The 11,895-nt window shown below is 59.6% G+C and overlaps 1 protein-coding gene across 3 annotated transcripts; it reads left to right on the top strand.

Moving 5' to 3' along the window:
• Positions 1-42: 42 nt before the first annotated feature.
• Positions 43-11,755, top strand: LAMB2 (laminin subunit beta 2). Of its 3 annotated transcripts, none has more exons than XM_027098737.1 (33): positions 43-150; positions 243-328; positions 446-618; positions 708-843; positions 925-998; positions 1,404-1,592; positions 1,683-1,746; positions 1,984-2,186; positions 2,276-2,396; positions 2,734-2,922; positions 3,126-3,305; positions 3,427-3,539; positions 3,805-3,884; positions 3,974-4,106; positions 4,303-4,461; positions 4,539-4,666; positions 6,412-6,544; positions 6,732-6,924; positions 7,002-7,145; positions 7,392-7,623; positions 7,707-7,870; positions 7,951-8,175; positions 8,262-8,479; positions 8,583-8,679; positions 8,770-9,142; positions 9,242-9,426; positions 9,500-9,741; positions 9,821-10,169; positions 10,500-10,707; positions 10,785-10,926; positions 11,010-11,186; positions 11,278-11,437; positions 11,508-11,755. In XM_027098737.1, exons 2-33 carry the CDS (start codon positions 244-246, stop codon positions 11,642-11,644), a joined length of 5,406 nt encoding a protein of 1,801 aa, XP_026954538.1. In that variant the 5' UTR covers positions 43-150; position 243; the 3' UTR covers positions 11,645-11,755. The 3 variants fall into 3 exon arrangements, with proteins under 3 accessions (XP_026954538.1, XP_026954536.1, XP_026954537.1); XM_027098735.1 differs by having other exon boundaries at positions 7,374-7,623; XM_027098736.1 differs by lacking the exon at positions 43-150 and having other exon boundaries at positions 158-328; positions 7,374-7,623.
• The last annotated feature ends 140 nt before the right edge of the window (positions 11,756-11,895 follow it).

Genomic DNA, 11,895 nt, shown 5'->3' with positions numbered 1-11,895 from the left:
ATGATGTTGTGCTCCTGCCCGAGATCCGCTCCGTGCTTTGCTTCCTGCCGTACTTCCCAACTTTGCTCAAAGTCGCCGGACTCCGAGCTAGTGGAGGGACCGCCGGACAGACAGAGGACCGAGTGGGGAATCGGCCAAGGACCCACACAGGCAGAGTCAACACGGGACCCCAAGGGAGGGGATAGATGGGCATGGGCCCCAGACCTCTCATCCCCCCTCATCCTGATTCCTCTCCTCTTCAGGATGGAGCGGGCCGCAGGGGAACAAGGGAGGGACCTGCGGGGACAGCCTGGGCCCTGGCAGCTTCTACTGGGCCTGCTGCTGAGTGGTGAGAGGGCCTGGTGAAGGCCTGGGGGTTGCGGGATGTGATGGTGGGTCCTGGGGTAGCTGGCTCTGGGGCTGTGGGGTGGGAGTGCAGCAGAACCAGCTGACCCCCTGTTCCCAGTGCCAGCCACCGCCCTGGCCCAGGCCCCGGCCCCGGATGTTCCAGGCTGTTCGCGGGGAAGCTGCTACCCCGCCACAGGGGACCTGCTGGTGGGCCGTGCTGACAGACTGACCGCCTCATCCACCTGTGGCTTGCATGGGCCCCAGCCCTACTGCATCGTCAGTCACCTGCAGGTGTGATTGGAGTTGAGGTGGGGGGCTGGCTCAGGGTGGTGCCCACTGGCTGAGGTACTAACGCTGATCCTGACCCTGACCCGACCCAGGACGAGAAGAAATGCTTCCTGTGTGACTCCCGGCGCCCCTTCTCTGCTAGAGACAACCCAAACAGCCATCGCATCCAGAATGTAGTTACCAGCTTTGCACCACAGCGCCGGGCAGCCTGGTGGCAGTCAGAGAATGGTGAGGCTGTGGGTGAGGTATGGGTGAGCAGGGCTGTCCACCAAGTAGCCTCAAGTCCCTGACCTCCAACTCCTGCCCCAGGTGTCCCCGTGGTCACCATCCAGCTGGACTTGGAGGCTGAGTTCCATTTCACGCACCTCATTATGACCTTCAAGGTGCCCGCGTGTCTGGGAGCCTGCTTGAAGCACCCTGCTTGGCTCCCCATTGCCCCTGAACAGAGTCCCAGCTCTTCAGCCCAGCCTCCCTGTGCTCATATGCTGTGCCCTGGCTGGATGGGAGGCTCTTTAACCTCCCACACCTTCTGTTGCCTGCCCCCTCCAGGCCTTTGTACACGCTGCCTCAATCCCAGGCTGGGTCAGGTGCTGCCTCCCTGGGCCCCGTGACCGCTGAGTCTCCCCACTAGAGGTGGCTTCCCTTCCTGATCCTTGCTTGGCTTCCCCTGGTCACCTCCACCTGTCTGTGAGCTGCTTGAGGGCAGGCCCCAGCTGGGCAGGGCTCTTGATGGGCCTGGGCTGGACTTGGGTCCTAGTGCCCGCTGATCAGCCATGCTCCCCACCCAGACGTTTCGCCCTGCTGCCATGCTGGTGGAGCGCTCAGCAGACTTTGGACGCACCTGGCACGTGTACAGATATTTCTCCTATGACTGTGGGGCTGACTTCCCAGGAGTCCCACTGGCTCCCCCACGGCACTGGGATGACGTAGTCTGTGAGTCTCGCTATTCAGAGATTGAGCCATCCACTGAAGGCGAGGTGAGGGCTGGGATCTGGGCTTGGGGCAGAAGGGGGGCACGACGGGCATGAGGCAGGTCCAGTGTCTCTAATGACTCTATGCCCTTCCAGGTCATCTATCGTGTGCTGGACCCTGCAATCCCTATTCCAGACCCCTATAGCCCATGGATCCAGAGTGAGTGTTCCATTCTTTGAGGCTGGCGCAGTCCCAGCCTCCGGCTGGTGATGACTATCTGGGGCCTCAGTAGCTATTCTGGGTGCTTCCTAGGGCAGGTGCCAAGTCCAATTTAGCTCATATAGCTGTAGACAGGAGGTCTCCCAAGGTGACCTTGGCAGCTTCAGCTCCTGGGTGGGCATGGGGCAGCAAGAGCCTGCCTGGACAGCTGGCCCCCAACCCCTTTCCCCCACTTAGACCTGCTAAAGATCACCAATCTACGGGTGAACCTGACACGGCTACACACGCTCGGGGACAACCTGCTTGACCCACGGCGGGAGATCCGCGAGAAGTACTATTATGCCCTGTATGAGCTGGTTGTGCGTGGCAACTGCTTCTGCTATGGACACGCCTCACAGTGTGCACCTGCCCCAGGGGCACCAGCCCATGCTGAGGGCATGGTGAGGGTCTTCAACTGGCTGGAGTAGGGCTGGGGGCAGGGGCAGGCATGGCTGGACAGTGCTGACCACTTGCCTACCCACCCTGCTAGGTTCATGGGGCCTGCATCTGCAAACACAACACTCGTGGCTTCAACTGTGAGCGGTGTCAGGATTTCTATCATGATCTGCCCTGGCATCCGGCTGAGGACGGCCACAGTCACGCCTGCAGGAGTAAGTGAGACCCTGGCCCTCATAGCCCCAGGACTCTGTGGCCTGGCTGTGCCCTGGGCAGAACCTAGAGCTGGTTGATTAAGCCCCTAACACCTAGGCTGTGCCTGAAGGGTATCCTGGTCTTGATGCCCCTGGGGACTCCCTCAACCCTCTGCCACAGTCTGCTCTGGTTAGGGGCCCAGTATGATGCTGAAGCCTTAAAGTCCCTGAACCCCCACCCACAAATTCTGGCCTGTGGCAGGGACCTAAGGTGGCACTGGGGGCCCCTAAGCCCCTTACTCTCAGGACATGGTCCCTCAAGTGGCCTTTGCCCTGCTCTTCCCTCCCCTCTCCCAAGAGTGTGAGTGCCATGGGCATACCTACAGCTGCCACTTCGACATGGCCATATACCTGGCATCTGGCAACGTGAGTGGAGGTGTGTGTGATGGGTGTCAGCACAACACAGCTGGGCGCCAGTGTGAGCTCTGCCGACCCTTCTTCTACCGTGACCCAACCAAGGACCTGCGAGACCCAGCCGTGTGTCGCTGTAAGGCTGGAATTGGACATGGGAGAGGGAAGGCTGATCCTGGGGTATGAGCTGAAGTGCCAGACTGCTGTGCAGGTTGCAGGGATTTGGGGTGGGGGGATGGAGGGTGGAGCCAGACTGGGAATCTAGGGTGGGGGCTTGAGAGATGACTGGTGCTGGGCTAGTTGGCATAAGGGTAACCCTGCACTTCTTTGTGCTCTCAGCCTGTGACTGTGACCCCATGGGTTCCCAAGACGGTGGTCGCTGTGATCCCCATGATGATCCTGCACTGGGGCTGGTCTCGGGCCAGTGTCGCTGCAAAGAAAATGTGGTGGGCTCTCGCTGCCAGCAGTGCCGTGATGGCTTCTTTGGGCTCAGTGCCAGTGACCCTCTAGGCTGCCAGCGTATGTGCTTCCTGTCCTAACTCCTGTGCTGACCTTAACCCTTGACCTCTTACTCTGGACCCAACTGGACACGAGCACTGCCCCAGCTCCCCAAAGTGCTGATGGGTCTCCTTCTCCACAGAATGTCAGTGTGATACACGGGGCACAGTGCCAGGGGGCACCCCTTGTGACCGCAACAGTGGAGCCTGTTTCTGCAAGCGTTTAGTGACTGGACGTGGCTGCAACCGCTGCCTGGTGCGACTGGAGGGGCTGGAGTTCTGCACTTCTCCTCAGAGGATAGGGATGGGAGTGGTGTCCCTGCCCCACTGGGTGGGCGCTGATGGCTTTGGGTCTGATCCTGGTTGAGAGGCCTCAGGTCTGGGAGGCCAAGCGTGGGAGCCAGTGGTCGGGGGGCCAGGCTTTCCCCAAGGGGTGGTAGAGGCTGAGAGCCATCATTAGATTCCCTGTTGGGCAGAGAGGGGGGTCTATTTCTGGCCCTCAGCAACCTCTTCTCCCCCAGCCTGGCCACTGGGGCCTGAGCCACGACCTACTTGGCTGCCGTCCGTGTGACTGTGATGTCGGTGGTGCCCTGGATCCCCAGTGAGTACTGTATAAGGGGCCCTGGGAGGGGCGGGAAAAGATCCTGGGCGGGAAAGGGGATCCTTCTTGAGTAACCATGTGTTCCCCAGGTGCAACGAGGCCACAGGTCAGTGCCACTGCCGCCAGAACATGGTGGGGCGACGCTGTGAGCAGGTGCAGCCTGGTTACTTCCGGCCCTTCCTTGACCACCTAACTTGGGAGGCTGAGGAAGCTCGGGGGCAGGTAGGGGGGCACTGTTGAAGGACAGGGCATGGGTGATATTATGGCTGGAGAGGCAGGGTTATGGGTGGTGCCTGGTGTAGGGAGGGTGTCTGCCTCGGGCAGGGCCTCAACTAGAGAGCTGGGGTTTGGGGACAGGCTGTGGCAAAAGAGGCAGTGCCTTGCCTGAGCCCACACCCCCAGCCTCATTGCTTCCCAGGCACCTGATGTGGTGGCACGCCTGGTGACCCCTGGGGGAATTCCATCTTGGACTGGCCCAGGCTTTGTTAGGCTGCGGGAAGGCGAGGCACTGGAGTTCCTGGTGGCCTCTGTACCAAGAGCCATGGACTATGACCTGCTACTGCGCTTGGAGCCCCAGGTCAGACCTTGTGACACCTAACCCAGAGCTGACCCTCTGGATGTGGGAGCATCTCATCCATCACCCCATTCCCCTAGGTACCTGAGCAATGGGCAGAGATGGAACTGACTGTGCAGCGCCCAGGGCCTGTATCTGCCCACAGCCCATGTGGGCACATGCTGCCCAAGGATGACCACATCCCAGGGACCCTGCGACCAGGCACCAGGTGAGGACACTAATGGTAGCACCTACAACTGTGGGGGGTTGTGGGTCAGCCCTAAGCTCCCTGCAGGGCACTTGGAAGACCCCCCTGCTCATTCATCTGTTCCTTCCTTCAAGTGCCTCCTCCTCCTGCGTACTGTTTGCCAGCTGCTGCTGGGCGTGGCACTGGTCAGAGGAAGGAAGTAGACAGAACAAGACCTGCTCCTTCAGGGGTCTAAGTTCCAGAGGCCAAGGCAGGAAATAAGGGGAGCCCATTGATTGTCAGGATAGGTAGTGCCCTTGGGGGGAAGGGAGGGTGTCAGAGTACTCTGAGTGGGGATGTAACTGGTCTGACTAAGGCTTAATTATATTTTGGGTAGTATTTGTTTCATGTATCTTTTTCATCACTTTCTTCTTAACTTTTTATCATGTAAAAATAAAAATACATAGAAACAGAGAATAGCATAATGAAGCTGGCTGTACCCATTATAGACATTTTGCCAACTGTGACTTAATGTTTAGCAAAGATTCCCCTAGTTTCTGAGAGGAGAATAGACCTAAAGGGCCAAGGTGGAAGCTGGGAGATCTGCTGGCAGCTATTGAGTTAGCTAAGTGACAGTGGGCTGGACACAGGTGTAGCAGTTGAGGTGGCGAGAAAAGGAAGTTTCCAGAGGGTTCCAGTGGCAGAGCTGATGGCTTAGGAAAGGGAGAAAAAGTGGAAAGGTGACTCTAGGGTTTGGGGCTTGGGCATCTGGATGGCATGTGTTCTTCGCTGAGATGGAGACATAGGAAGGAGCAGTTCTGAGATGCTTAGACATGGGGGACAAGGCCAGTGGGTGGTTGGACTTCTGTGTCTGGAATTACTGGAGGGCTCAGGTTGGAGATGTAAATTTGGGACTTGTCCCTAAAGAGGTGGCTCTAGATTAAATGACCAGAGAAAGGAAGGAGGGGCAGAACCAAGCTTTGGGGTACTCTAGTGTTAGAGCCCAGTAGAGAGGGAGTAGCTGGGGGATGGGGAGAAATCAGGAGTCTGCACAAGGTCCCAGAAGCCAAGAGAAGAGCGTCTCAGGAAGGAAGGCGCACTGACCTCACTGCATGCTGCTGGATGCTGGAGCAGATAAGAATAGAGGAGTGGCCACTGGGTTTGGCTAAATGGAGGTCACTGGTGACCTTGGGACAGGCTGACTCTATGGCATGCTGGAGGGGGCAAAAGCTCCCCTGGAGTGGGAGGCTAGACAGTGGAGGCAGTGACTACAGTTAAATTTTAGGGGTTTGTTGGTCAGGAGAGCAAAGACAAAGCAGCAGCCAGGGAGAGACTCAAATCTTGAGCAAAGATTTTTTTCAGGGGGTATAAAATAACCCTAGCATGGGTTTGCAGGCTGATGGGAATGACCTGGGGTGAGGGGAGGTGATGCAGTCTTGGTGAAGAGGAGCCGTGACTGGAGGCTGGAGGTCGAGGTTGGAGGAAGCGTAAAAAGGGCATCGAGGGAAAATTGGCAAGCATTTGTGCCAGGGAAATGCTCTGGGGTTGCAAGGCTGTATGGAGTGTTCTCAGCAAGACTGTTTGCACAGGTGATGATCCCAGTGAAGGCACATTTATGGGAATCTTCTGTAGAGATTCTCCGTCAGGCTGTCCAGCTGTTTTTGGCCTGGCCCAGCCCTAGTATCTTTCTTGGCCAATGATTTGGTTGCTGTGTGTGGGGTGGGGAGGCCCAAGATGATTGATATGGGAAGCCTGGGTGACCCCATACCTGTCCTCACCTACCTCAGGTACATGGTGTTTCCCAGACCTGTCTGCCTTGAGCCTGGCATCTCCTACAAGCTGCATCTCAAGCTGGTGCGAACAGGAGGAGGTGCCCAGCCTGAGGCCCCCTATTCTGGACCCAGCCTACTCATTGACTCGGTGAATAGTTCCCTCTTCCCACACCAACCAAGATGACAGGGCCTGTGGGATGGGTCCTGTAGTGGTGACTGTATAGAAGGGGTCTGTGACAGAAGAGGCAGGTCTGTGGCAGTGCTAAGCTTAGTGTCCTGGCAGTTCCAACATGGTCCTGGGTCTGAACTTTATTCTTCCTTGCTCATCTCTTAAGCTGGTGCTGCTGCCCCGTGTCCTGGTGCTGGAGATGTTTAGTGGGGGTGATGCGGCTTCTCTGGAGCGCCGTGCCACCTTTGAACACTATCGCTGCCACGAGGAGGGTCTGGTGCCCAGCAAGACCCTTCCCTCTGAGGCCTGCGCCCCGCTCCTCATCAGCCTGTCCACACTGGTCTACAACGGAGCCCTCCGTGAGTGCCTGTGGTTTGGCTGGTGGGGTGGAGGTGTGTGGGCTCAGCTTGACCTGCCCTGTCCCCTCTCCCCACAGCCTGTCAGTGTGACCCCCAGGGCTCACTGAGCTCTGAGTGCAACCCCCATGGTGGTCAGTGCCTGTGCAAACCTGCAGTGGTTGGGCGTCGCTGTGACCTCTGTGCCCCTGGCTACTATGGCTTTGGCCCCACAGGCTGTCAAGGTATCACCTGCCCCTTTGTCTCTCCTGTTCTTCTCTCCACACACCGCCCCCACCTCTGCCCCGCTGCCACTACTGTTCTCCCTCCTTCCTCTGGCTCTGCTTCTTCCTTTTTCCAGCTCTGCTTTGGACCCCATACTCTCAGCCCTGGTCACTTGCAGTTCTCTTCCATTCCCTGACCTTCTACCGTGACCTCACCCAAACTCCCCTCAAACCCTCTCCCTGGCTTAGCCTCTGCCTTGCCCCCAGCCTGCCAGTGCAGCCCTGAGGGGGCACTCAGCGGCCTGTGTGAAGCAACCAATGGGCAATGCCCCTGCCAAACTGGTGCATTTGGGCTTCGCTGCGACCGCTGCCAGCGTGGCCAGTGGGGATTCCCTAACTGCCGGCCGTGTGTCTGCAACGGGCATGCAGACGAATGTGACCCCCACACAGGCGCTTGCCTGGGATGCCGTGACCACACAGGGGGTGAGCACTGTGAAAGGTGAGCCTGAAGCAGCTATGAGTGAGCTGGTGGGTGGGCGGGCTGCTCAGGGATGACACAGCTCTTCCTCCTTCTCCCTGCAGGTGCATTGCTGGCTTCCACGGGGACCCACGGCTGCCATATGGGGGCCAGTGCCGGCCCTGTCCCTGCCCTGAAGGCCCCGGGAGCCGGCGGCACTTTGCTACTTCTTGCCATCGGGATGGGTACTCCCAGCAGATCCTGTGCCACTGCAGGGCAGGCTACACAGGTGAGTGGGTAAGGTGCAGGCGTGGGATCAGGGTGGGGCAGCTGGGCTGAGCACTCACGCCTTCCCCCGACCGTGGGCAGGGCTGCGGTGCGAAGCTTGTGCCCCTGGGCACTTTGGGGACCCATCAAGGCCAGGCGGCCAGTGCCAACCATGCGAATGCAGTGGTAACATTGACCCCACGGACCCTGATGCCTGTGACTCCCACTCGGGGCAATGCCTGCGCTGCTTACACCACACAGAGGGGCCGCACTGTGCCCACTGCAAGCCTGGCTTCCATGGGCAGGCTGCCCGACAGAGCTGTCACCGTGAGTGTGGGTATGGAGGGGGTGGCTGAGGTGGGGCTCCCTGCTCCAGCTCTCCTTAACCAGTGTGCTCATCTTGGCTGGCATAGGCTGCACCTGCAACCTGCTGGGCACAGATCCCCAGCAGTGCCCATCCACTGACCGGTGCAACTGTGACCCAAGCAGTGGGCAGTGCCCATGCCTCCCCAATGTCCAGGGCCCTAGCTGTGACCGCTGTGCCCCCAACTTCTGGAACCTTACCAGTGGCCATGGCTGCCAGCCCTGTGCCTGCCACCCAAGCCGAGCCAGAGGCCCCACCTGCAATGAGGTATGGGACCTTCCTGTGGATCCCTGGGGAGATGGGGCCAGCTGCCTGCCTCACGTCTTGAGGGTTCAGCCTCTGACTGACCTCTGCCCTGTTCCCACTCTAGTTCACAGGACAGTGCCACTGCCATGCTGGCTTCGGTGGGCGAACCTGTTCTGAGTGCCAGGAGCTCCACTGGGGAGACCCTGGGTTGCAGTGCCGCGGTAAGGGGGCTCGTGGGGCCAGGGTGGATGGGGGACTTCCAAGGATGCCCCACTGGCGCCCTAACTCTGTGGTCTTCCCTTTTCCTGCAGCCTGTGATTGTGACCCTCGTGGGATAGACACACCTCAGTGTCACCGTTCCACAGGTCACTGCAGCTGCCGCCTGGGCATGTCTGGCGTGCGCTGTGACCAGTGTGCCCGTGGCTTCTCGGGCGTCTTTCCTGCCTGCCACCCCTGCCACGCATGCTTCGGGGACTGGGACCGTGTGGTACAGGACCTGGCTGCTCGTACACGGCGCCTGGAGCAGTGGGCGCAGGAGCTGCAGCAGACGGGTGTGCTGGGTGCCTTTGAGAGCAGCTTCTGGCACATGCAGGAGAAGCTGGGCACTGTGCAGGGGATCGTCGGTGCCCGTAACGCCTCAGCTGCCTCCACTGCACAGCTCGTGGAGGCCACAGAGGAGTTGCGGTGCGGACGGGCCTGAGGATACATGGTGGGATGGGGCCGAGGCCCGATGCATTAGGGCTGAAGTCTCTATAAATAATATCTCCTCATCACCCCATGCAGGCGTGAAATTGGGGAGGCCACTGAGCACCTGACCCAGCTGGAAGCAGAGCTCACAGATGTGCAGGACAAGAATTTCAATGCCAACCATGCACTAAGCAGTCTAGAGCGAGACGGGCTTGCATTTAATCTCACACTGCGGCAGCTTGACCAGCATCTGGACCTGCTCAAGCATTCAAACTTCCTGGGTGAGTTGTTGGTCAACTAGGCGGGTGGATCAGGGTTGATCTTCAGCTGACTGCCTGCCTCTGCCCGACTTAGGTGCCTATGACAGCATCCGCCATGCCCACAGCCTGTCTGCAGAGGCAGAACGTCGTGCCAACATGTCAGCCCTGACAGTGCCCAGCCCTGTGAGCAACTCAGCAGCCACACGGCACCGGACAGAGGTGCTGATGGGTGCCCGAAAGAAGGACTTCAACCGCAAGCACATGGCCAACCAGCAGGCACTGGGCGAGCTCTCTGCCCGTACCCATGCCCTGAGCCTGACAGGCATAAATGAACTGGTGAGGCACAAGTGTCGGGTGGGACATATGGGTGTGGCTGTTCCTTCCCCCAGACCCTGACTTGTTCTGTGCCTGGCAGGTGTGTGGGTCCCCAGGAGATGCACCCTGTGCTACGAGCCCTTGCGGGGGTGCTGGCTGTCGGGACGAGGATGGGCAGCCCCGTTGTGGGGGCCTCAGCTGCAGTGGGGCAGCAGCCATGGCGGATCTGGCGCTGGGTCGGGCCCGCCACACACAGGCAGAACTGCAGCGGGCATTGGCAGAAGGTGGTGGCATCCTCAGCCAGGTAGCTGAGACCCGTCGGCAGGCAGGCGAGGCACAGCAGCGGGCCCAGGCAGCCCTGGACAAGGCTAATGCTTCCAGGGGACAGGTGGAACAGGCCAACCAGGAACTGCGGGAACTTATCCAGAGTGTGAAGGACTTCCTCAGCCGTGAGCCTCCCTTGTGGCCCAGGCCATGTGGTGTTTCCCCCATGTCTGTGTTCATACTTGGGTCAGGGCCTGCACTGTACCTGTGTTTGTGACCACAGATGGGCAAGGGCTCAGGGTGTCTGGACCCTGAGCCCGTGCCCATATGTAGTCCCCAAGTCCACGACCCTGCATCTATGTCCCATGTATAGTCCCTGTCATTGTGGTTACATCCTTATGCCTATTAGCAAATCCATACCCCATGTGTGGTCCCTGAGTCCATACCCCAAGACTGTGTCCCCATGCCCGTGCTGGGGAATCTGTGTCCTTAAGCCCTTGCCTGTGTCCCCATAGAGGAGGGGGCTGATCCTGACAGCATTGAGATGGTGGCCACACGGGTGCTAGAGCTCTCCATCCCAGCGTCACCTGAGCAGATCCGGCACTTGGCGGGCGAGATTGCAGAGCGGGTCCGAAGCCTGGCAGATGTGGACACGATCCTGGCGCGTACTGTGGGAGACGTGCATCGGGCAGAGCAGCTACTGAAGGATGCACAGCGGGCACGGTCTGACCCCAACCTTGGACCCCATCCTTGACACCTAGTTCTGATACTTGCAAGTCCTGATTCCCTCTCTTCTCCAGGAGCCGGGCTGAGGGTGAGAAACAGAAGGCAGAGACAGTACAGGCAGCGCTGGAGGAGGCCCAGCGGGCACAGGGTGCTGCTCAGGGTGCCATCCAGGGGGCAGTGGTTGACACACAGGACACAGAGCAGACCCTGCACCAGGTGTGGTCTCCCTGGGACATCAGTGGGGCAAGGTTGTGAGCATGCTGCATAAACCTGTTTAACCCTAGGCCCACCCGTGGCAGGTTCAGGAGAGGATGGCAGGTACAGAGAAGGCATTGAGCTCTGCAGGTGAGCGGGCTCAGCAATTGGATGGTCTCCTGGAGGCTCTGAAATTGAAGCGAGCAGGGAATAGCCTGGCAGCCTCTAGCGCTGAAGAAACAGCTGGCAGTGCCCAGGGTCGTGCCCGGGAAGCTGAACAGGTGGGTTGAGGCAGAGCCAGTTGGAAGGGGTGGGGGTAGAGGCTGGGCCTCCACTGGGCCACTACCCTGCCCCGGACCTCTATATCTGCAGCTGCTGAAGGGCCCACTAGGTGACCAGTACCAGACAGTGAGGGCCCTGGCTGAGCGCAAGGCCCAGGGTGTGCTGGCTGCACAGGCACGGGCAGAACGACTGCGGGATGAGGCTCGCGGCTTGTTGCAGGCTGCTCAGGACAAGCTGCAGCGGCTGCAAGGTGAGGATGGGACGCCAGAGATGTGGGACTCTGGGAGAAGGACCCTTCATCTGAGACCTGTCTCTCCTAGAGCTGGAAGGCACTTATGAGGAGAACGAGCGGGCGCTGGAGGGCAAAGCGGCTCAGCTGGACGGGCTGGAGGCCAGGATGCGCAGTGTGCTTCAAGCCATCAACTTGCAGGTCCAGATCTACAACACCTGCCAGTGACCCCTACCCGAGGCCTACCCCAGTCCCCAGCCTCGCCCCGCACTTATTACTGCCTGTGCATGGAAAAGTCCCCAGCCTGGCAAGGCCCCCAATAAACCAGTGTGAATCCCCGCTGTGTGACCGACTCTGATTTGGGGAGGGCGGAGTCTCTGGGCGGAACCTAGAAGCTGCGACCAGCAGGGCCCCACCGAGGCCAAGGCACCGGAGCCCCGCCTCCTCCGTTCGGCCCGCCCCGGAGCTGCTCCCGCCGG

Source organism: Aethalodelphis obliquidens, unplaced genomic scaffold, assembly GCF_003676395.1.
Source record: "Aethalodelphis obliquidens isolate GAN/ISIS:26980383/991018 unplaced genomic scaffold, ASM367639v1 scaffold125, whole genome shotgun sequence".
Lineage (NCBI taxonomy): Eukaryota > Metazoa > Chordata > Mammalia > Artiodactyla > Delphinidae > Aethalodelphis > Aethalodelphis obliquidens.
This window is presented reverse-complemented; position numbering and strand designations above follow the sequence as displayed.